The 26,397-nt window shown below is 43.3% G+C and overlaps 1 protein-coding gene across 2 annotated transcripts in view; it reads right to left on the bottom strand.

Annotated features, from left to right (window-relative positions):
- LOC144504090 (BRCA1-associated RING domain protein 1-like) overlaps nucleotides 1-26,397 on the bottom strand; it is a 197,685-nt gene that overhangs the window by 125,168 nt on the left and 46,120 nt on the right. For both annotated transcript variants that reach the window (XM_078229263.1, XM_078229262.1), the window contains 3 exons: nucleotides 24,021-25,096; nucleotides 19,739-19,819; nucleotides 16,031-16,203 (listed from right to left, as the gene is read on the bottom strand). In XM_078229263.1, coding sequence (XP_078085389.1) covers nucleotides 16,031-16,203; nucleotides 19,739-19,819; nucleotides 24,021-25,096 — 1,330 coding nt within the window. The remainder of the gene's footprint in view (nucleotides 1-16,030; nucleotides 16,204-19,738; nucleotides 19,820-24,020; nucleotides 25,097-26,397) is intronic.

Below are 26,397 nucleotides of genomic sequence, written 5' to 3' on the forward strand. Positions count from 1 at the left end.
CAAAATATGCAATGGGGTCAAGAGAAGTGGCAAAATAAGTGCATTCACCTTCGCACACATAAGATAATAGGTGGGCTAAAAAAATTATAAAGAGGGGGTCTTAGAACGGCTGGCTGTATTTAAAGTTGATGGACTGGAGAAATGCAAATATTACAACATTGTTCAAAAAAAAAAGGGACAAAGATAAACTCAGCAACTGCAGGTCACTCAGTTTAACCTGGATGGTGGAAAGCTTTGAGAAACAATAATCCAGTAACAGTCACTTGGACAAATAAGGAATAATGAACAGAAGTCATATCTGTTATAGAATCATATCATAGAATCCTACAGTGCAGGAGGCGGCCATTCGGCCCATCGAGTCTGCACCAACCACAATGCCATCCAGACCCTATCCCCATAACCCCATCCTAGGCACTGACACCAAGGGGCAATTCAGCACGGCCAATCCACCTAACATCTTTGGAGTGTGGGAGGAAACCGGAGCACCCGGAGGAAACCCACGCAGACACGGGGAGAACGTGTAAACTCCACACAGACAGTGACCCAAGCCGGGAATCGAACCTGGATCCCCGACGCTGTGAGGCAGCAGTGCTAACCACTGTGCCACCCCTAAAGTAAACTTCTAAGTAGTTTTACCTTTTTGCTTTCCTCCTGCCAGTGGCGGATTTAGTTAGTGGAGCCCTTTGCTTCATTTCATTTTTGACCCCGGCCATGGGACCCAAAGGCCAAGGCAGTACACAAATTGATCAGTACTTGTTCACTTGTACAAACATGCCTGTACGGATAATTATCTTGTTGAAATCCTCTTTTTTTGAAGGAATTGGAGTCTCTGTCAGGATCTTGTGTACTGTTTTCATTTTCAATGTAAAATTACAGGCTCGTAAACAAGTAAATACCTTGAGACATGGAAACGTCAATGGTTAACCATTTATGGAGGTACATTCCCAGATTCAGGAGCAGTCAAAGAGTCTCAATGAACCACAGGGGTTGAAAGAGCTTCAACTGTATGGTGTACACCACTGAACTATACAGGCCTGAATGTCCCCACTCCGAATCGTAATTAGACTGAGCAGACCTCACTTGATAGATTGACTGCTATTTGAAAAATGAGTGAAGCTTTTCAGCCAATCACAGGTGGTTATCACTGCGTCAGCAGGTGCTCTCTGACTCACTATTGCCTTCCAAAGTGGCAAGCACGTCCTACGGATAATGATACACCACCACCCGTGTGGTCTCTCTCTCCTTTACATCTTGCTGGCATGCAAAACTCTTATGAGCGCTCCCTCCAACACAAGGGTTGAGTGCTGCAGTCTTCCTATCAGAATCATGCATGTATCCATTTTGGATCCTAGATAGTCACTTTTTACCTGTGAAATGGGGGTTCTTAACACAGCTCAATTTCTGGGCCAAAGTGTTGCTGAATCCGTCATGCACTGACTGACAACAGAAATATTTGAATAGGTGAACAATAAATGATAATGTAGAAGGTCATAATTCTATCACAGGCCTGTATGGCTTCAAACTGCTATTATCAATCTGATAATGTGTGCTAATTAAATGCCAAGTGTTCGGAATTATAATTCACTGGTGCCTTTTTTTTTACCTAAACCATGTGCAGGGACACAATTCCTGCTCCAATGTCAGTATTTTCCGACACAAAAATGGCATCAATTCCTCAATGATTTAGTGCAGAATGTAATATAACAAGCTTATGATAATGCAAAGTCTCTGCGCTGGCTTTGATGCATGAGTTGGCAATGTTCACACAATTATCATGCTAAATGCTTGGATTGGCACATTTTGAAGGATACAGAAAATAAGCTTTGGGACATTAAATCAGAAGTATTTGGGTTTATAATTTGCAAAAAAAAAGTTTAGCAATTTTTGAGAGTGTTCTATGTTAGCAAACAGGAGTCAAAGTAATGCCAAGATCAGCTTTCGAAACAATGAAATATCAAAAGTATGCTGACATTGAGACCACCTTTTGTTGAGTGCCCAAAATGCAACATCGGGAAGCAGAGTTAACAGATAGAAGGAAGGAACGAACATCATCATAGAATCCCTACAGTGCATAAAGGAGGCCATTCAGCCCATCAAGTCTGTACCGACCATAATCCCACCTAGGCCCTATTCCAGTAACCCCACAAATTTACCCTAGCTAGGCAATTTAGCGTGGCCAATCCACCTAACCCGCACACCTTTGGAGTGTGGGAGGAAACCGGAGCACCTGGGGGAAATTCACGCAGACACGGGGAGAACGTGCAAACTCCACACAGACAGCGACCAAGGCCAGAATTGAACCTGGATCCCTGGCGCTGTGAGTCAGCAGTGCTAAACCACAGTGTCACCGTGCTGCCATTAGGTTTGTATCAGCTCTCTGACGAGAGCCAATCACCTAGCCCCACCACCTGGCCTTTTCCTGAAGTTTTACAAATTTCTCTCTTCAAATAATCATCAATAACTCTTCCGAAAACCACAATCGAGTCTGCCTCCACCGCACTCAGGCACTGTATCCGAGATCCTAACCACTTGCTGTGTTTTAGTTAAGTTTGCTTCTTCTGACAATCACCTTAAATCAGTGTCCTCTGGTTCCTGACCCCTTCACCACTGAGAACGGTTACTCTCCATCTACTCTGTCCAGACCCCCATGATTAGGAATATCTGTAACAAATCGCGCAACCTTGACTTCCTTTTTTTAATTCATTCATGGGACGTGCATGTCACTAGCTAGGCCAGCATTCAGTGACCATCTCCAATTGCCCTCGAGAAGGTGGTGGTGAGCCACTTTCTTGAACCGCTGCAGTCCATGTGGTGTAGGTACATCCACCGTGCTATTAGGGAAAGAGTTCCAGGAATTTGACCCAGTGACAGTGAAGGAACAGCGACATATTTCCAAATCAGGTTGGTGAGTGATTTGGGGGTGCTCTCTCAGGAGTCTTGGTAAGTTCCTGCAGTGCATCTTGTAGACGGCACACACTGCTGCCACTGAGCGTCAGTAGTGGAGGAAAGTGGTTCTCCTCAGCTGCTCCAACCAATTTACACAACTTAAGTTCCTCTTCCCTGGAATCATTCTCATGGCACATTTTGAAGAAAATAATCTTTTGGAAAATACAATTCAGGAAATTACAAGAAATTCATGATTCGCATGAATCGCTTCTGCAAGCTCTCTAATCCGTTCAAATCTTTCCCAAAGTGTGATGCCTGGGGCCCGACACAATGCTCCGGCTGAGGCTGCACCAGTGTTTTGTGCAGGTTTATCATAACTGTCTTGTATTTGTACAATAAAACCCAGCATCCTGCACACTTTATTAACTGTCCTCTCAACCTGTCCCACTACCCTCAATGATTTGTGCACATTTACCAAGGTTCCTCTGCTCCTCTATTCAGCTTACGAATGTACCCTTTATTTCATATCGCCTCTCCTCATCCTTCCCAACAAAATAAGTCGCTTCCCCATTGCAACAAGACAATAAAATCAGCAGCAGTTAAAATACAACCTTTGCTAGCTGGCTTGTTCCATTCCTTTCTGTATTTGCAGCAAAAATGACGCATCTAATGAGACAAAGTTTAATTAAAATTGCCTAACTGTGCACCAAATGGGTACACAGATTGTATAAGTAGAAGTGCTGGAAATACTCAGCAAGTCTGGCAGCACCCACGGACAAAGCTTTGACAGAGGGCCAGCTGGACTTGAAACGTCAGCTCTTTTCTCTCCTTACAGGTGCTGCCAGACCTGCTGAGATTTTCCAGCATTTTCTCTTCTGGTTTCGGATTCCAGCATCCGCAGTAATTTGCTTTTATCCAGAAATGTCGTATTTTGAAAATGTACAAACATAGCAGAGCTGCTTAAAATAGAAGCTTTCCACCAAATTGCGAGGGATGAGAATTCCAGTTAATTCCTTTCATTACAATTAGCATTCCTTATGCCAAACTTGTATAGCTGCCAATTCCAGTAATCCCTTTCATTACAATTAGTACTCCTTATGCCAAGCTTGTATAACTGCCACATTAAGCTTTTATATGACTAAGTAAAGGGCTCAAATAGGTGAAGACAATGCAATCTTACTGGGGGAATTAAAAAGCCAAGGAAGTCAGTATTGTGAGGTGGAGAAGGGTACTGTTACACTCGCTCTTAATTTAATTAATTAATTCATTCATTCATTCTCAGAAATGTGGGCGTCACTTATCAAGGCATCTTTGCCCACCTCCAGTCATTCTGAGATGATCATGATGGGCCTACTTTTGAACCACTGTTGTATTTTCTGAAAAGGCTTTGACACAGTACAGTGGTTTGCTCAGCCAGTTCACAGGGCAGTTAAGAGTTAACCCACATAGGTAGGGGACTGAAATCACATGCAGGCTTGCCCATGTCTGGGAAATGAAGCACATTAGTGAAACAGTTGGGTGAAATACTCAGTGACCTGCCTGATTATAATGGTGGAACTGACGTCAGAGGAAACAGCATCAAAGTCACTTATACTAAAATATATAGTAGGAAGAATACAGTAAACATCTTCATGGCCGATGATTCCGGTATAAATTTAATAATCAAGGACTAGAAAAATGTCATGTTTTCAAATTTCTTTAGGTTGTATCCTGATTCAGAGTAATTTTGACTTTCCAATTTGAATTTTTTGGACAATAATAATAAAGGCAAGAGCAAAATATACTGCCTACGGAAAAGAACATATAGAGCCCTGCAACCAAAATGAGCAACTGCAGTGATGAATGATTACAGATGCATTTTGGAATCTAGCCCCTAGGTCTAGAAGTATTATTCCAACCCAACATTAACATGTAATTTGTAGAACGCCAGGACTAATTAGTAACCCAAGAGAGATTGTAAACAAAAATCTGGTTGATTGGTTTTCTGAGATACCGTGATTGGCTGAATCTGAGGAAATTATACATCTATGAACAACATATTAGAGCTTCAAGTGGAAAAAGTTAAGGGGAAGGATAGGCAACGGGATGCTTTATTTTTGATATACGCAGAGTATTTTCTGTCATTATTACTTTAATTCTCTGGTCACCTCTGCACTGAGTCAACGTGGACCCAGATGCAATGGCCAATGCGGTGCCACTTGGTCATCTTCATGTAGTTGCAACAACAGTAAAAATCTGGTTTCTCCAAAATTCTGCAAATGAAGTTCCCACACATAGCTAAAGTGTACGAGGACGAGTGACCTAGCATCAGTTACGAGTTCAATTCTCACCATTTCAATACAGAAAGCAATAAGTTCAGTCATATGTGAGCTAGCACCAGAAAAGTAACCACAAAATATCTGAAAAACCTGACGGTACATTAGTGTTCTTCAGGGAAGGGTGTCTGTCACTCTGACATGACCTCGTCTCGAACTGACTTCAGTTCCTATTATGTAGTTGACTGTTAACTTCCTCTGGAGTAGAATGGCATCTAGGCTTCATTCCTGAGTTTATGCGCTGGATTTCCTACCTCATACTATTGTGGGAACACCACTATCACAAAGATTACGACAGTTCAGAGAGGGAACTCACCACTCTCCTGAGGCGGCAGAGTGGTTAGCGCTGCTGCCTCACAACGCCAGGGACTCGAGTTCAATTCCTGGCTTGGGTCACTGTCTGTGTGGAGTCTGCATGTTGTCTTTGTGTCTGCGTGAGTTTCCTCCGGGTGCTCCGGTTTCCTCCCACAGTCTGAAAGATGTGCTGGTTAGGTGCATTGGCCATGGTAAATTCTCCCTCAGTGTACCCGAACAGGCGTCAGAGTGTAGCGACTAGAGGATTTTCACAGTAATTTCATTGCAGTGTTAATGTAAGCCTATTTGTGACATTAATAAATAAACTTTAAAAAACTTTTTTAAAAAATAACCCCATTGTCCAAATCTGAGGAAAAGCGAAACGTCACATTTTATAGAAAGAATATTATTAAACTAGAATGAGTGCAGAAAAGATTTACTAGGATGCTACAGGGACCCGATGGTTTGAGTTATAAGGTGAGGCTGGGGACTTTTTTCCCCCGGAGCGTAGGAGGCTTAGGGGTGATCTTATAGAGGTCTATAAAATAATGAGGGGCGTAGATCAGGTAGATATCAGGTAGACATCTTTTCCCAAAGGTAGAGGGCATAGGTTTAAGGGGAGAGATACAAAAGGGTCCAGAGGAACAATTCTTTCACACAGAGGGTGGTGAGTGTCTAGAACAAGCTGCCGGAGGTAGTAGTAGAGACAGCTACAATTTTATCTTTTAAAAAGCATTTAGACAGTTACATGGGTAAGATGGGTACAGAGGGATATGGGCCAAACGTGGACAATTGGACTAGCTCAGTGGTTGAAAACTGGGCAGCATGGACAAGTTGGGCCAAAGGACCTGTTTCCATGCTGTAAACCTCTATGACCTCTTACATATTGATGACTACACCCATTGTTTCTGGGCATCCATCAACGTTCCTGACCTCAATATCTCCCCTCACCTCAAATGGAAATCTCAACTCGTGCGCTAAACCTGCTGGATTCAATAAGCTCTCCGGCCCAACACACCTCAACAACTCAAGCTTTATAAAAAGTCAAACGGAAATTAAAAGACTAAGCACTAGCTCTTGATTTATCTAGAAATATGTTTAAACATTTATTAACCTTGTTACATTGGTTTCTCAATGAAAGAAAATCCATCGTTTCTCCAATATCAGACCGCTGACCAAACTGCGACAGCCATTTGCACACCAACAGAAATAATTTTAGCCCTTCTATGATTTATATGGTTTCCATGTGATTAAAATAATTACAAATTTCAAAAAGTGAAAGGGAATTTTAAGGAATGCATTCAGAGTAAATTTAGATCTGTTTATGGAAGTGTTGGGGGGACGGAGTGCAGTGGTGGAGGAACACTAGAAATTAAGCAAATTAACTACTTCCTTTCAGTATCTTACACGTTACCATGACTTTCTCAGGTGATGTATTTATCCCCTGCTGGATTATCAATCACAATCGACCTTTGTTTTTAATTCATACATGGGACATGGGCGTCGCTGGCTGTCCAGCATTTATTGCCCATCCCTAATTGCCCTTGAAACTGAGTGGCTTGCTGGGCCATTCCAGAGGACAATTGAGAGTCAACCACATTGCTGTGGCTCTGGAGTCACATGTAGGCCAGACCAGGTAAGGACGACAGATTTCCTTCCCTAAAGGGCATCAGTGAACCAGATGACTTTTCCAACAATTGACAATGGTTTCACGGTTATCAGATTCTTAATTCCAGATACTTTTTATTTGAATTCAAATTCCACCATCTGCCGCGGCGGGATTCAAACCCGGGACCCCAGAACATGAGCTAAGTTTCTGGATTAATAGTCTAGTGATAATACCACTGGGCCACCAGTTCCTGAAATGACAATGGAGGCTCTCATTGAACCCTCCAAATCAACCTGACTAAATCTGCATTAACCAGGTCCTTTTTCTAATGGGCAAAAAAAAAATTGAATCAATACTGAGATTGCTTTCACATACCACCCAGTGAAACTCTTTAACTACAGGCAATTCACCTTGAAGCACTAAGTCAAATTCTGCATTAAAGTAAATCTAAAATGTATTAAAATAATTGATTTGCCTGAAAGTATGATTTTTTTTCCTCCCCAATTTCAAAATCTGCGCCTTTCCATTTCAAATGAGCTTACATATTACATATACATCTGCAACTTTCCATTATAACAGAAGTAAGGTTAAAGGAATGCAGCTGAAACACCATACAGATTACAATGGTGATTGTAACTGATGGAACTACCTGCACTCACTTTTCAATGTTTCGTTTCCCCGCTTCGACACTGCAGTTTTGTTTTCTCTCCGTTTTTTTAATATCCTCTGCACAACATCAATTTGTTTGTTGTGATTTTTTTTTTGTAAACCAAGAGTGTCCAAACCAGGTCTGCATTTAGCTCCTATACTGGTGAATCTCCCTGAGCCACAGTAAAATACCTTTAGCGATACAAGTTAGTTATAATATATTCGGGACAGTAACACCAGACAGTATTGCATGCTAATATTTACCAAGCTTGTTGTTACAATTTAAGCTTTTACTCAGTCCTATTTTGGTACAAAAAGCAAGCTATCACAGACAAGTCTGAGATCCCTTTCAACCAAAAGTTAATCTTGTGTATGTTGTATTGGCTGGCGTGCTGCAGGGAAACAATCAATTGAATCTACTGGAGCAAGAAATAGTTCAGCCCACTAACCATGTCTTCCAGATCGTTCCAATTAGCAAACAACAACACCCTGACAGACAACGTAGCTCAGCCTAAAAGTTGCAGAGAGTTTACTACACGCAAACTGCACATCAGTAAATAAAAACAGTCCTTGATTCTTCCTACTAATATTTCCGAACTCTTGAGATCAGAATCCTCATAGCTCATCCCCTTGTGGTTGAAGTTATTTGCCATACGTGATCACTTAGGCTGTAGAGACAACAGCTCAGGAACTGAGTGATTGAATTATGTAAACTAATGCATCGGTCAACAGCTTCCATAACAGATCTTGCGTCATCTCGAAAGACGCAGCTGTCGATCACAGCTCACTTCCTGGAGACCAAAGGTTGGTGCTCATAACTGATTTTCAGCAGATACTTATACCCTCAGAACAAATTAAACCTGTCTCATTAAGAGTCTGGCAAAAGGAGGACAGCTACCTTTTATCTAATTACCCAGCGAAACAATCTGGGATGCTTCTGCGGAGAGAAATCCACATACATTGTTTGAGAAAACAATCAAATCAATTTTACCCTGACAAGTACATGTCTACGAGGAATCAATACAAGGGTAGGCTAACTCTTCTGAATATCAATGACCGCGCCAGGCTGACAGAGGTAAATTTGTTTAACCATCCCTCCCCACTCTTCACAAAACATTAAAGAATTCTCACTGGCACCAACAGAAGCTCAATTATAAACTGGAGAACTAAAAACAAAATGGAGGATGAAAAGGTATTAAAAGTTGAATAGATTTTACATTCAAATACAAATGACATTATGAATTCCATTTCGGTAGATCACTGAAAAGGAACTAAAGGAACAAAATAGTTGATGAAAAGTACGGTTGTTATCCTGAGGGCAAGGTCTTGCTCCGTGCTTTCTGACAAAATGCTTACATAGCAACCTCAATTCTCCTCCCTCGGATGAACAGGTTAGCCCTAAATCACTGCAAGCTCTGTAGGAAAACGGGGGATACCCAATTTGTTAAAAGGAACACAAAACCCACTGTTGCAATGTAGGAAACATGGCAACCAAACCGCACACAGCCAAGCCTCACAAATAACAATCAGATCAAATCTGTTTTAGGTGGCATGAGATGAGAGATAGCTACCTGCCAGGACACTTGGGCGGACCCCTCTGTTCTTAACCGAGTAGTGGCATGAGGTTTATTTGTCCACCTGAGAGAAGGGATGGGTTCTGAGTTTAACATAAGACAGAGACAGTATTTCCAACAATGCAGCCTTCCATCAGTACTGCACTGATCTGTCAGCTGAACACCTGCACTGAAGTCTCTGGAGTGGAATTTGAATCCAGCCCCTGATTCAGAGGTGGCAGCCAAACTTAACACCAGAATGTGGGAAATAACACACAAATTGCATGTAGAAGGGCTGATTGAAGCCCTGGTAAATGCATCTAAGTCTGAATGTTAAAGTGTCAAGGTGCAAGCACCTGGAAGGTGCAATGGTGGAAGAACAAGCAAGTATATTTCAAACAGAAGAGTTGTCTTTTGAACATTTTTCTGTATTCTGTAATTTGAGACAATTTCTTAGAACAGCACATACTAAAGTCAACCAGAGAGCAGGCTATTTTAGATCTGTTAATGTGCAACGAGACAGGATTAATTAAATACCTCAAAGTAAAGGTTTAGGTAATAGTGATCATAACATTTCACATTCAATTTGAGGGAGAGAAGAGTGGGCTTAAAACTAGTGTTTGGAACTTAAATAAGGGCAATTACAAAATTAGGAAGACAGAGTTGGCCAAAGTCAACTGGAAAATTAGGTTAAGGGATAAGTCAGTAGAGATGCATTGGTGGACATTTCGTAACACTCAGCCAAGATATTTCATAACACTCAGCAAACATACATTTCAGTGAGAATATAAGATTCCAGGGGAAGGAGGTACCATCCGTGGCTCATTAAGAAAGTAAGGATAGTACTAAATTGAAAAAAAATGCATAGAACAATTAGTGGCAGATCAGAAGGTTGGGCAGAATATAAAAACCAACAAAGAATGGCCAAATTAAAATGAGGGAGAAAATAGAGCACAAGAGAAAGCTAGCGAGAAATATGAAAACAGATTGTAAGAGTTTCTACAGATATTTATGCAGGAAAAAAGTAAAGTGAATGTTAGTCTTCTAAAGGTGCATCTGGGGAATTAATCGTGGAAAATAAGGAGGTGGATAATGAATTGAACAGATATTTTGCACCAGTCTGAAGTGTAGAGGATACAAATAACATCCTAGAAATAAATTGTGTATCAAGAGGTGAAAGGGAAGGAGGATCTTAAATCGATTACAATCGCAAGGGAAAAGAATACTCAGAAAATTATTAGAACTAAAAACAAGTTCTCAGGTCCTGACGGAGTTCATCTTAAGTTCTTAGAAGAAATAGCTGCTGAGATGGTAGATGCATTTATTTTAATTTTCCAAAATTCCCCAGATTTTGGAAAACTCTCATCAGATAAAAAAAAGTTCCATTAGGCAAATAGCAAATATAATTCCACTATTCAAGATAGGAGGAAGGCAGAAAGCACGAGAACACAGGCCAGTTAGCTTAACATCTGTCATAGGAAAAATCCAGCAATCTATTATTAAGGAGGTTATAGTGGGGCATTTAAAAGACAATTTCAATGCAATCAGGCAAGGTCAACATGGTTTTGCGAAACAGAAACCTTGTTTGATTAATTTATTAGAGTTTTTTTGAGAGAGTAACAAGCAGCGTGGATAAAGGGGAACCTGTGAATGTGCTCAGATTTCCAAAAGGCATCACATCAAAGGTTACTACACAAAATAGGAGCTTATAGTTACATATTAGCATGCGTAGAGGATTAGTTAGCTCACAGGAAACAGAGAATAGGCATAAATGGACCAATTTCAGGTTGGCAAGATCTAATGAGTTGAGAACCACAATAATCAGAGCTGGGGCCTCAATTATTTACCATCTAGACGAATGACTCGGATGATGGGATCAAATGTGTGGTTGCTAAGTTTGCTGATGACACAAAGATAGATAGAAAAGTAAGATGTGAAAAGGACACAAGGAATCCATAAATGGATATAGGAAGGTTAAGATGGCATGGTGGCACTGTGGTTAGCACTGCTGCCTCACAGTGCCAGGGACCCGGGTTCAATTCCCGGCTTACGTCAGTGTCTGTGGAGTTTGCACATTCTCCCCGGATTTCCTCCGGGTGCGCCAGTTTCCTCCCACAGTCCAAAGATATGTGGGTGAGGTGGATTGGCCGTGCTAAATTGCCACAATGTCAGGGGGAATAGCATGGGGTTACAGGATAGGGCCTGGGTGGGATTGTGGTCCGTACAGACTCGATGGGCCGAATGGCCTCCTTCTGCACTTTAGGATTCTATGAAGTGTGAGGGCAAAAATTTGGAAAATGTAGTATAATGCAGGAAAATGTGAATTTGTCCACTTTCACTGGAAAAATAAGCAAAACGGTACTTTATTTAATTGAGAATGTTTGCAGAATTCTAAGGTACAGCGGGATATTGGTGACATGGTACCATGAATCACAAAAAGCTAGCATGGAGGCAAATGGAATGTTATTGCTTATTGCGAAGGGAATGGAATATAGAAGTAAGGATATTTTGCTACAGTTGTATAGGGCATGGGTGAGACCACATCTAGAGTACTGTATACAGTTTTGGTCTCTTTACTTTAAGACAGATTGCATTAGAAACAATTCAGAGAAGATTCACTCGACTGATTCCAGGGTTATCCTAGAAGGAAAGGTTGGGCCTATAACCACTGGAGTTTAGAAGAATGAGAGGTGATCTTAGTGAAACATACAAGATCCCAAAAGGACGTGACAGGGTAGATGCTGAGAGGATGTTTACTCTTGTGGTGGAGACTAGAACTAGGGAATACCGTTTAAAATTAAAGGATCCGCCAATTAAGAGATGAGGAGAATTATTTTCTCTCAGAGTTGAGGCTGTGGAATTATCTTCCTCAGAGAGCAGTGGAGGCTGGGTCACTGAATATTTCTTAATGTCAAGTTGCATAAGATTCTTGAATGACAAAAGAGTCATGGGGCAGGAAGGTGAGTGGAGTTGAGGCCAAAATCAGATCAGCCATGATCTTACTAACAGTAGTAGTAAACCGGAGGGGCTGAATGGCCTACTGCTCCTCCTAATTCCTATTTTAGTATGTTGACGCTATTTAATGCTGGCCTTCATTTCCACTGCCTTCCGATTTTGCTTACTACTTTTCTTCCTACCAATACCAGTTCTGTTTCTCTCCTAGATGAATTCCTTCTCTGGTTCCCATTCCCTTGTCAAACATGTTTAAAATCTCCCCAACGGCTCGAGCAAATTTCCCAGTGAGGATATTGGTCCCATTCCAACTAAGGTGTGACCCACCTGCCTTGTACAGGTCCCACCTACCCTAGAACCAGTCCCAGCACCTCGGAAACCCAAAGCCCTTCCTTCCACACCAGCTTTCCAGCCACGTGCTCATTTGCTCCATCTTCTTAGTTCTGTACTCACTTGCACATGACACTGGAAGTAATCCTGGAAATACTGCCTTTGAAGTCCTTTGCTTTAATCTCTTCCCTACCTCCCTAAAATCTCCTTTCAGAACGTATTTCCGCCAACGTCATTGGTACCAATGTTGACTACAAGGGGCAGCACAGTGGCTAGCACTGCCACCTTACAACGCCAGGGACCCGGGTTCGATTCCCGGCTTGGGTCACTGTCTGTGCAGAGTTTGCATGTTCTCCCTGTGTCTGTATGGGTTTCCTCCGGGTGCTCCGGTTTCCTCCCACAGTCCAAAGATGTGCGGGTTAGGCTGATTGGCCATGCTAAAATTGCCCCTTAGTGTCCTGAGATGCGTCGATGAGAGGGATTAGAGGATAAAATATGTAGGGCTATGGGGGTAGGGCCTGGATGGGATTGTGGTCGGTGCAGACTCGATGGGCCAAATGGCCTCTTTCTGCACTGTAGGGTTTCTACGATTCTTCTGCACTGTAGGATTCTATGATTCTCAGTGCAAAACCTCAGTGTTCAGGCTCCCCCACAAGAATGCTCTGTGGCTGCTCAGTAACATCCATGACTCGGCCACCCTGGAGTCATGTCTACAGCCGCAGAAACGCCTGTCTGTTCCCCTAACTACTGAATTCTCTACCACTTTTGCTCTTCCACTCTTCTTCCTCCCCTCCTGTGCAGCTGAGCCACTCATGGTGCCATGGAGTTGGCTTAAGCTGCATACCTCTGATGAACCATCACTCTTGCCGAGCTGCACTAACATGCCTATTTATTACAAACTGCAGACAAGAAACCTTGAGCCTGTTAAGGTTTACCAACAGTAGTAAACCTTAGTGCTCATAATAAAACCTTAGTCATTATTAAATTAATCCTGAATTGAAAGATAAATGAGCAAAATACTCTTCAATGACTTTCCTGTTTCCCTGAAGTGAAACATTTAGAATTTTTCTCAGAACGCAGTTGGTCCACAAACTGAGCCCCCTAGCTCTTTTAAACTTTGGTTTGCCGTTCTCTGCACTCTTTTAAATGCAAAGTTAAGGTGGCTACTTATGTGAACAGCAGCACCTTCCCCACTCACCAAATTCCCAAGCTCACACTTTGTGGCTTGCTGCACTCAGTGACGAGCTGCTGTCTTCACAAGTGCTGATTTCACACACGAGCGGCTGCTTACTGGCTTGTCGCTCGGTGAGCGGCACATTGCTGCAGTGTGACCCAGTCCGCACAGCCACTGTGAACGGGGGTATGCTAAGAAAGCAGCTGTTAAAGGGAAGGGTAAGATGGGAGCTAAAGATGCACTGCAAGGTCCCGAGGTCTGTAAGGACCTTGTCAGTTTGACCATGGATGCTGTGGCAGTTAACATTTACAAGCAAGGCAAAGATCCAGAACTGCAGCCAGACAGCAAATACCCCGAGTGGTTGTTTACACTGAACCTTGGACCCCCCCAAAAAGTCTAGTTGAACTGGGCCCGGAATCTTGGGAATATTGGAAAAGGATAAGAAAACAACAAATGTGGCAACGCAACAAAGTTTGCAAAGGAGGAAGTTCTAGGAAAATCATCTGGATAACGTGGCCCAAAGATCCATTTTACTAAAACGAGGACTGCAGCCCGAGGACAGAACTTGAGCTGCAGCCACACAGTGCTAGTTAACTAACATACATTACACAAGGCAATGCTGAGAAGGGATTGAGCCTGGGTTATTCAGCTGCGTGTGACGTGACTCAGACAATGCTACCCAGGGAAAGTGAGTCCAACATTCTGATTTGCTGGTGAATGATGCAGAATAAAAGTAGCAAGGCCACCTCTATTTATACTAACTGAAATTCTACAGAGAATAGTCAGTGCTGCTAGCTGGAGAATCTAGTTCAAACTAGCCTCCTAATTAACTAACTTCAACTGCCTCTCCTGTACTGAGCTTGTTTATCCCTGAGACAGAAAGAAACTTTAACAGTAAATCATATTTAAATTCAAAACACAAACTAGACCAGATTTTAGAAAGAGATTAACCCTTCAAATTTCCTCACTCAACAAATTCCCAAGCTCACTCTCTGCGACTAGCTGCCCTTGTTGCAGTCTTCGTGCTTCCTTACTTCCTCGGCTCAGAGATCATCCCTGAGTATGCTGGAGGTGGAGCGGAAATGAAAATAAATGGTAAGAAGAGGAGGATTAGTGCCAGAGAACATTAACTGTTGAAGTGTTTCAGTTTTAAGTTTATTTATTGTCACAAGTAAGGCTTACATTAACACTACAATGGAGTTACTGTGAAAATCCCCGAGTCGCCACATTCCAGCAGCTGTTCGGGTACACCGAGGGAGAATTTAGCACAGCCAATGTACCTGTCTTTCAGACTGAGGGGTAACCGGAGCACCTGGGGGAAACCCACCCAGACACGGGGAGAAAGTGCAGACTCCACATAGGCAGTGACCCAAGCCTGCAATGGAAGCTGGGCCCCTGACGCTGAGAGACAGCAGTCCCACCCTGTCCTCCCGACTGTGTGGGTTTGAGAATTAAGGTTGAAAATAAGCGATAGGAAGACTCAAGAGGTAGTTTGGTGTTTGAGATTATGGTCTCAAGAGAGAAAGAATTAGCCGCCCAACATTTAACTTGGCATGGTTCCTCCCACCATATATTTATATATAACGTTGAGCTTCTAGTACGTGGCTACAAATTCACCTATCAAAATGCAAATTAATGAAGCGAGACTGAATCTATCACACATTAAACAACATCACAGACAATGCAATGGCCAACTATTACCATCCCCGTTTGTTGTAGCTGCCACTGACAATGTAATTAGAATAAGTGAATTCAAACTCTCGCCAGGGCAAGGGTAATGCAACAATTTATTTTTCGATGACCAGAAAGTGAAAGTTATGTCTAAAAGCATTACATAAACTAATAGACATTAGAGAGACAATTTAACATTGTAATTCCTGTGTCAGGATTCTGCTGAAAGCATTCAAAACTGCTCTGCAGATTTATGAGGGCAACAACAGAGCTCCTCAGCTGAATTACAATCGCAAAACACCCAAAATTCCACCTTCATTCATTTTGCACAATGATGCACCTCTGAACGCAAGAAATATTCTGGAATTAGAATAGTGTTACTGTAAATTCATCACCAAACCTCTTAGAATAAGGTGGTTTAATCTTTAGGACAATTTCCTTTGCAAATTCTTTCAGTCGATTATGAAGTATATTCCTGATTACAGATTCTGCAATTTCCTTTAACAGCATTATTTAATCAAGACGAAATACTTTCTTTGGCAATACTGAGCTAGATATAACCCGCGGCTGCTGATTGGACCGAGTGTTGATTACTCACATCACATCCTGAGAGGCTCGGTGCAAGATCAGCAGCTTGACAACATCCACATGCCCATTCCTGACAGCATCGTGCAAGGGAGAATCGTTCTGGTATCCCGGCGTGTTCAACAGAACGCCAAACTTCAGCAACAGCGCTACAATTTCCAAGTGTCCATGGTTACAGGCTTCATGCTGCAAACACATAGCCATTCATTAAAAGCTTGAAGAAAGATGTGCGTAAAGATCACAATGTCAACATCAAGTCAGATAAGTAAAACATGGGGCCAGATGAATGAACTTAGCAGCCAAGCGATGGATTAAAGACTCTTCCATTGGAAGGTTCCCAAACATTTGAGAGAAAAGCACTATTTATGTTCAACTAGAACACGTTGGAGCTACAAAGTACATAAATTTTGTTAACATTCACAAGATGCAGAGGTACGTAGCAAATAAAATTTTCTAATGCTAAACCAGCAGGGACAGCAAGTTGGATCAGAGCTCCATTGGGTAATGGGGCAATCTGTGCAATCCACGCATACATTCAAATGAAGTACGGTAATCAAGGGTTATGCAGAAAGGGCAGCAAAGTGGACGTGAAGAATGTCTGATCAGATTTATTTATTAGTGTCACAAGTAGGCTTACATTAACACTGCAATGAAGTTACTGTGAAAATCCCCTAGTCACCACACTCCGGCGCCTGTTCGGTTACACTGAGGGAGAATTTAGCATGGCCAATCCACCTAACCTGCACACCTTTGGAGTGTGGGAGGAAACAGGAGCACTCGGAGGAAACCCACGCAGACACGGGGAGAATGTGCAGACTCCGCACAGACAGTGACTAGAGCTGGGAATCGAACCTGGGTTGCTGGCGCTGTGAGACAGCAGTGCGAATCACTGAGCCACCCTGATCCTACTGAATGGTGGAGCAGACTCAAGGGGCCGAATGGCCTACTCCTGCTCCTATTCTTATGGTCTTAATTCCTGCTCGCCATCATCTCGGTCGGAGGAGTCCAGGATAAAAACCTGGGCATTTTCACAGACATGGTTGGTCGGCGCGAAACACAGGGACAAACACTGCCAGACTTCAGTGTAGAATCTGTAATAGTTAAATGAACTTCTTTAACCAAAAAGCTCGATAAGTATAAGGAAGAAAGGAACAGGAGGATATGCTGCGAAGGGCTAGGTGACGGACAGTTTGGAGGACCTCATGTGGAGCATAAACACCAGCATAAGTCAGCTGGACTGAATGGTCCTTTACCATGCTATACATTCTGCTTAATTATACTGTAATGTACAGAGGAAACACCACAGGCCTGCCGGAAGCAGACTCATTCTCTGCATGTAGAAGAGCAATTGGCAAAAATGATTCTTAAGCACCTTCCAACTTTCAAGTGGCTTGAATGATGCAAAACAATATTTAACAAACATTTTTTTTGATCAGCTTTTGATCAGGTTGGTCTCTCACGTGATTCTGTTGCAAATGGAAATGTTTTGAGGATTAAAAGAAAGCTGAGTGTGGCTTGCTCGCCCAGAGTGCTCTCAATAAGCTAATCACCTATATCAAGATAGACATCAAACTCATTTAGATGCAGCCGTTGCTGATAGGCATGCAGTAAAATGTGGAACCAAGCTGAGCCTCAATAACAAACCCCTTGTTCTCATATGTTCCCACCACCTGCATTGAAAGGAGTTCTATCTTCCTTTGACAGCACTGTGTGAAATAAATATCTTTTATTTTTATGACATCCAGGCATTGATGAACAATCTGAATGATGTTGAAGTGATTACCTTTTGCTGCAGGTTGTGCAATTTAACAAAAATTTATTTTTTTGGGACTATATTGTAATTTTCCTTATATTTCAAGACTTTGCTACTCTTCACACTTCATGCTAGTGGATACGGATCTGGGCTTAATGGGAATGCAGAATATAATGTAATATCATATGTAACATCATATGCGGCACGATGGCACAGTGGTTAGCACTGCTGCCTCACAGCACCAGGGACCTGGGTTCGATTCCCAGCTTGATTCAGTGTGTGGAGTTTGCACATTCTCCCCGTGTCTGCGTGGGTTTCCTCCGGGTGCTCTGGTTTCCTCCCAGTCTGAACGATGTGCTGGTTAGGTGCAGTGACCCGAACAGACACCGGAGTGTAGCGACTAGGGGGAATTTCACAGTAACTTCATTGCAGTGTCAATGCAAGCCTTACTTGTGACTAATAAATAAACTTTACTTTAACTTTACTTGGATTTCTGATGGGTCACAAAATCTGTCACTTCATTCCGTGCAATTTATGATCTGCTGCCAATTCCTACTCAACACTCCAGGCACAGCTATCCACTGCACTGCACTGCGGGAAGAACAGGAATACTGTGGCTTCCTTCCCCCTGGAGAACCTGCCGACACACACCTGTTCACACATTACTCTGAATGCAACTGTCCCAATTTTATAAACTCGCTGCGTGAAAGAAAAATGAGAGTTCAGAAGATGAATTAGGGGCCAAATAATATCTGATTGGCATTAACAGTAAAGCTTCAGGAACACTAAGTAGTTCCCAGCTAAATGTTAATGCATTTGTTATTTAACAGCAAGGTTTCCATTGAAATAATTTGTATAATTAACAGTACAATCTTTGAAAAGTTCTGCAAATTACTGTATTTTGAGGCAGTCAAATGCAAATGAATTGTAAAAGCCAATTAATCAAATTGTGAAGGACACAATTTAACCTGTGCAAAAAAAGGGCACAGTAATTTACACAGTGCAACATGCATTTTCAAGCACTGATTAAACCCAGATCTACAAAAAGCAGAATCCAATGCAGCAAAAAAATGTTTGCCTTGCTTGGCTACCACCAGCTAGTGACCTGTCATGGTACATCACCCTCTGTAGCTCTTTGACGAACAGCAACCACAACACTGAATTCATCCCTTAACTCGAGCAATTGTTGGTGTTGCATTCATATACTTTTCTCATTTAGCAAAAGCTGCAACAGTGCCTGCAGACTCAAACTCCGTTAGAAACGGGGAGAACATTGCTCAAGGGAGGCGGGGAGTCTGGACTTAGTTCCTAGTTTTAAAGTTCATTTTTAGTGTCACAAGTAGGCTTATATTAACACTGCAATGAAGTTACTGTGAAAATCCCCTAGTTGCCACACTCTGGCGCCTGTTCGGGTAACTCTGAGGGAGAATTTAGCACGGCCGATGCACCTAACCAACACGTCTTTCAGACTGTGGACAGAAACTGGAGCACCCGGAGGAAACCCACGCAGACACGGGGAGAATGTGCAGACTCCACACAGACAGTGACCCAAGCCGGGAATCGAACACGGGTCCCTGGCGTTGCAAGGCAGCAGTGCTAACCCACTGTGCCATCATGCTGCCCATTTGAAAGTGGAGTTAAAATGATAAGCCTCAGGTTAACCCATTATAAAAGGTTTGAAGCTGTGTGTCAGGTATCGCAATCCAGGGAAACTTGCCACTGCTTCCACCTGAGAAAGGTAGTGAGACTGAAACAGAATCATCATGGCTTGCACTGAGACATAAGCATCTCCCTTAAAACAGCAGACAGGTAATTCACAGGCATCTAAGCCGTAAGTTACAGCAATTCTGATGAGAAAAGATACTTACCTATCTGACTGGCAACTCACGGTTCACATTTAGTTGACAAGTTGTTTGAACTAGTTTAGATTTTTAAATCAGATGCAGAAAACACATAATAAGTACATACCAATGGTGTCCACCCTGCATTGTCTTTGATGTTTGGATTAGCTCCATTCTCCAATAGCTGCTCCACCGCCGTAATGTCACCCTAAAAGACAGTAAAATGGCTGGATCAGCTTTAAAAGTTTAAAGTTGATTAATTAATGCCTAGGGCTTACATTAACACTGCAATGAAGCTACCGTGAAAATCCCCTAGCATTACACTGGTTAAATAATACAGCACACTCCGTTTATGTACATAATCTGTTTGTACACAGATGCATTTTTAATACCCCACATTTGGTAAGGTAATATACAGTGAATAATTTAGCAAACTGTAACGTCATTTAAAAGATTTTATATTAAACAAAATCCACCTGTTGTTTTCAGCTCTCAGATCCATTCAGCTTTTTAATCCTTACCAGAGAATCCCTACAGTCCAGAAGGAGGCCATTCAGCCCATCATGCTTGCATTGACAACAATCCTACCCAGACCCTATCCCCATAGCCCCATCCCCACGTATTTACCCTGCTAGTCTCTGACACTAAGCAGCAATTTAGCATGGCCAATCAACCTAACCTACATATCTTTCGACTGTGGAAGGAAACCGGAGCACCGGGAGGAAACCCACGCAGATATGGGAAGAACGTGCAAACTCCACACAGACAGTGACCCAAGCCGGGAATTGAACCTGGGTCCCTAGGGCTATGAGGCAACAGTGCTAACCACTGTGCCACCATGCCGTCCACATAAGAACATGAGAAATAGGAGCAGGAGACAACTTCATGGCCCCTCGCTCCTGCTCCAATACCGGGGTGTAAACAGTTGCAATTGGAATTGGGGGGATCCTATTTACTGACTGGGGTCCTATGCAGCACAAAAACCTCAGGACGTTGCAGAGTTCTTCAGGGAAATATTCCAGTCCCAAACATCTTCAACTGCTTTATCAATGACCTCTCCTGCATCAAAGGTCAGAAGATTCAATATGATTGCAAAGTTTTCAGTTCATTTGCAACAATGAAAAGATTGTGCTCTCACCCAAGACCTGGATGATATACACGCTTAAAAGTGGCAAATAACATTCATGCCACACAAATGCCAGCAATGACCATTTCCTACGAGGGGCTGTCAAACCATCTCCCTTCATGATCACTAACATTACCATTGTGCATTTTACCATGGCTAATCCAACTAGCCTGCACATCTTTGGACTTCGGGCAGCACGTTGGCACAATGGTTAGCACTGCTGCCTCACAGCGCAAGGGATCTGGGTTCGATTCCCTGCTTGGGTCACTGTCTGTGTGGAGTTTGCATGTTCTCCCCGTGTCTGCATGGGTTTCCTCTGGGTGCTCCGGTTTCCTCCCACAGACCAAAAAAGATGCGCTGGTTAGGTGCATTGGCAAAGCTAAATTCTCCCTCAGTGTACCCAAACAGGCGCCAGAGTGTGGCGACGAGGGGATTTTCACAGCAACTTCATTGCAGTGTTAATATAAGCCTACTCGTGATAATAAATAAACTTTAAACTTTGTTGGAGAAAAACCGGAGTACCCAGAGGAAACCCACGCAGACATGGGGAGAACGTGGAAACTCCGCACAGACAGTGACCTAAGGCCGGAATTGAACTCAGGGTCCTTGGTGCTGTGAGGCAGCAGTGCTAACTACCGTGCCGCCCGGCAGATAAATATAGTGGCCATAACAGCAAGTCAGAGGTTGGATATTCTATAACTAATGACTTACCTTCTAATCCCTCAAAGCCGCTCCGCCACCTGCAGGGCACAAGTCAGGAATGTGTTGGAATACTTGCCTGTTTGAATACAACTCTAAAAACATTGAAGAAACTCAACACTATCCAAAACAGAACAACCTACTTGATTGCCACACCATCTGCCACCTTAATTATTGATTCCCTGCAAAACTAATATAACACGGGTTCAGCATACATAACTCTACAAGGTGCAGAGTGGCAACCTGCCAAAGCTCCTTTGTCAGTCCCTTCCAAACCTACAATCTCCAGCACCTGGAAAGACAAGGGCAGCAGAATCTTGAGAACAACACCATCTCCAAGTCACCCACCATCCTGACTTGGAAATATACTGCCTTTTCTTCAGTGTTGCCAGGTGAAAATCCTGGACCACCCGACTATCGTCACTGCGAGTGAGTAACTTCATCATACAGACTGCAGCGATTCAAATAGGCAGCTCACCACCACTTCTGAGGGAATTAGAAATGGGCACTGAATGCTGACCTTGCCAATGATGCCCACACCCCATGAATAAATGAATAACAATAAACTGAATGAGTAGCAGAACTGCTCAAAGATTCTAAGTGTCTGCAGGGAATTTGGGACAAGTTTACTTTGTGAACGCATCAGCTTCCTAGGCAACTGAAGGGGGGTCATTTTCTTTTCATTTCTTCAACAATAAAATGTCACCCCCCCTCCCCCATGTAGGCAGTTCAGGAATTTGCTGACATTTCACTAAATGTCATTCAGTGAATTCACAATTTTACAATTCTCCGCTCGTCTGTCACCGAGCTCAGGATGAGGTTATGTTACTGGGCGACGTATCTGACCCTACCTGACCTAACCGCGGTTGACCAACAGACCTGCCGCAAACCTCAAACGCACAGCCCAGTGCTATCTTACTCCAGCGGCATCCTGAAGGAGTTCTGCTTTGACAGGGAGGGTGTTAACTTTTGGATGAGACTTTAAACCAAGAGACACTGGCCCTGATTTTACCGGCACGCCCACCCCGAAATCGGGGCAGGCGAGGCTCACAGAACGGCATTCTCCATTGGCCTCGGGCGGGGCTTTATGAGCCTTGGGCGGGCGTGCCAGTAAAATTCTAGCAACTGTTTGCCCTCGGGTGGAAGTTGAAGATCACGTGATACCTTTTCGAAGAACGGGGCATTCACAACTGTGCGCTGGCTAATTCCTCAAGCAATACGGAGAGCAAATTATCTGGTTGTTTATTGATTTGCTTGTGGAATCGTGCTGTGCTTGTGGTTGCCTTGTTTCCCACATGACAACAGTGAATATACATTAATTAGCTATATAGCACATTGGGTGGGCAGTCTTGAAAGGTGCTACTGAAAATTAGACTACAGCATTTCAAGAAGGCAGCTTACCACCATCTTCTCAAGGACAGCTAGGGATGGGCAATGAATGCTGGCCTAGCCAGCGACACCCATGTCCCACGAATAAATAAAAACAATACAAGTCTTTCTTCTACTGTCGCTATTCCAAATGGAAGCTGCTTCAGCGCACTAGTCACAAAGACAGTGACAAAGCACAGCGACCTAAAGCTGTAATATTCCATTTTAAATTATCTACACTACCTTTCAGCCACACACCCGTGGCATACATCAAATTAACCAAATTTTCTTCATCCATCTGTAAATATATGACTACTGTCAAATTTAAACAAATTGCAAATTTAAATTGTCAAGTCACAGAAATTGGATAAAATCCTAATGAAAGGTACTGCCCGATGGCCAAGTAGATACCAATATATTTAAAAAGAAAAGTTCAATGCTGTGGATGCTAGAAATCTGAAATAAAAATGGAAAGTGCTGGAGGCACTTAGCAAATTGGGCAAGTCATCTGTGCAGAGACAAACAGTTAACGTTTCAGGTCTAGTGTCCTATTATGGGAACTGGATGATGTTAGAGACTAAAGTAGAGTGGATTTTCTAATGATGCATAGCCAGCAGGATGGTCCGAACCCCGGGGTCTAATCATCTCCCTTCCCACGTTTCCAGGCCACAGCAGTCCTCCCCTCACTTCTGACTTTTCAGTGCCCTCTGTAATTCTGCTGTAATCAGCAGAGAGACAGGCTATCTGAACCAACTGGTTCATGCCAGGGCGGCATGGTGGCACAGTGGCTAGCACTGCTACCTCACAGCGCCAGGGACCCAGGTTCAATTCCGGCCTCGGGTCAGTGTCTGTGCGGAGTTTGCACGTTCTTCCCGTGTCTGCATGGGCTTCCTCCCACAATCCAAAGATGTGCGGGTTAGGTTGATTGGTCGTGCTAAATTGCCCCTTTGTGTCAGGGAGATTAGGAGGGTAAATATGTGGGGTTACAGGGATAGGACTTGGGTGGGATCGTTGTTGATGCTGGCTCGATGGGCCGAATGGCCTCCTTCCGCACTGTAGATTCTATGCCAGTGTTCAGAGTTTGAGCAGAAACCCAAAGATGATCTGGAATGACGCACTGACAATCTGCTATGGGAGGTTCAGAACAGAAGTAAAATGAAAGCAATTCTGAAATGAATGCTTTTGCCAAGTGTCAGCTTTTATTGGTGTACTGTACCTTTATGGCAGCGACGTGAAGTGGAGTCTCACCCTTGTGGTTTCTCTTCATCGTGGGAGTAAGAGGAGAGATCGGAGTCATTGCACAACTTCCAGGCGGCTGGTTTTTAAAGGTAGGTAGTGGTGTTCGAGGAGTTCGAGGAGATTTCTGTTTTGCACATTGCTTTCTCTGACTATTGCGTCCGCTGGATGGTGTACTACAGTTGTTTTCTGAAGAGAAGGCTTGCGTCCCATTAATATTCTCAGTCAACTCTGATCTAAGCCCTGGAGTAGCTGGAGATCCCGGTTGTGAGAATTTAGCAGGCTCACATACATTCGCACTATGACTTGTGGGTGGTCTTTCAAAGCAAGAAGAACGCTGGATTTCTTTTCTGCTCCTTTTTGAAGGAGTTTTGCTGCTTGAATCTGACGATGTCCTTGATCTCTTAGCATTGAAGATGGTTGTTGGCACAGGGACGAGAGAAAAAGTGTCCCCTTTCTTCTTGACAGTTTGATCCAACTGTCCAAGAGAAACATCCTTGCAACTGGAATCCTTCACAGTGGAAGATGCTTCAGGAGGATCGTCAATCATATTTTTGATTGAAGACTCTGCACTGGTGCCAATCAGACTGCCAGCCAGTGGAACTGCAAGCGAATCCTCAGCCATCTCAGCTGGACCTGTTTGTCCCTGACTGCTGAAGACCACTGGCTGGCTGTAAAATGAGACAACTCGATCACAATCCATTTCTCCAGGGCTGTCATTTTCCCGTCCCATTTTCTTGCCTCTTTTCTTTCCAAAGCCCCAATCTTTATTGGCATCAGCCAATCTTTTCCGCACTGCCTGTTTTGACTTGGCCGGAGGTTTCCTCTTTGGAGAGTCATGTGGAGGGGAAGGCGAAGACAAGAATTCAAACACAGAAGGTGATGCCCCGTTGAAATTGGAGCTTGGATTCGCTTTCTGATCCTTCTTCGTAACATTCATATCCAGCACATACCTCATTTTTCTACTGCGTGGACTGAACCACGTCCTCATTTGCCATTTTTTACCAGTTACTCCTTCAGGCCTAATTTCTGGTCCAGCTGGATCACATTTAGCAGCTAAAATCAAGAAGGAAATTAGAAAATGATTTAAAAAAACAAATACTTTGCATGTAATTTTCAATAAGTGGTATATCCAAAACAAAATCTAGTACCTACTTTCAGACACAAAACTCCAAGTTTCCTGCATCTTGCACTGAGGAATCCCCTTTTCCCCAGAAGCAAGGTTAGGACAAAAGGAATCATTACCTCAAGGTCTCTATATCCCACTCCTCCCTTTGCAATGCCAGAGAGTCCAGCTTTCTAGTCAGTCCAATTTTAGCCTTCTCCACTGCAGCACTTAAAGGTGTAATTGTGTCTACGGTAGGCCTAAACACAAGGCCAGAGAAAACTACTGCACTGAGGGGGAAAAAAAGGTTTCTTCTCAATCTGTATTCAAGGAACAAAGAACAAAACAGCACAGGAACAGGCCCTTCGGCCCTCCAAGCCTGTGCCACTCCCTGGTCCAAACTAGACCATTCTTTTGTATCCCTCCATTCCCACTCCGTTCATATGGCTATCTAGATAAGTCTTAAATGTCCCCAGTGTGTCCGCCTCCACCACCTTGCCTGGCAGCGCATTCCAGGCCCCCACCACCCTCTGTGTAAAATATGTCCTTCTGATATCTGTGTTAAACCTCCCCCCTTTCACCTTGAACCTATGACCCCTCGTGAACGTCACCACCGACCTGGGGAAAAGCTTCCCACCGTTCACCTTATCTATGCCTTTCATAATTTTATACACCTCTATTAAGTCTCCCCTCATCCTCCGTCTTTCCAGGGAGAACAACACCAGTTTACCCAATCTCTCCTCATAACTAAGCCCCTCCATACCAGGCAACATCCTGGTAAACCTCCTCTGTACTCTCTCCAAAGCCTCCACGTCCTTCTGGTAGTGTGGCGACCAGAACTGGATGCAGTATTCCAAATGCGGCCGAACCAACGTTCTATACATCTGCAACATCAGACCCCAACTTTTATACTCTATGCCCCGTCCTATAAAGACAAGCATGCCATATGCCTTCTTCACCACCTTCTCCACCTGTGACGCCACCTTCAAGGATCTGTGGACTTGCACACCCAGGTCCCTCTGCGTATTCCTACATTACAACGATGAGTTTACATCAAAAGTATTTGTTTGGCTGTAAAGCTCTTTGAGACATGCTGAGGTTGTGAAAGGTGCTACAAGAACATAAGAAATAGGAGCAAGTGTAGACTATTCTGCCCCTCGAGCTTGCTCTGCCACTTAGTACGATCTTGGCCGATCTCCTGCCTCAATTTGTGCCCGCTCCCCATGCCTTTTGATGCCCTAAGAGATCAAAA

Source organism: Mustelus asterias, chromosome 14 (assembly GCF_964213995.1).
Source record: "Mustelus asterias chromosome 14, sMusAst1.hap1.1, whole genome shotgun sequence".
Lineage (NCBI taxonomy): Eukaryota > Metazoa > Chordata > Chondrichthyes > Carcharhiniformes > Triakidae > Mustelus > Mustelus asterias.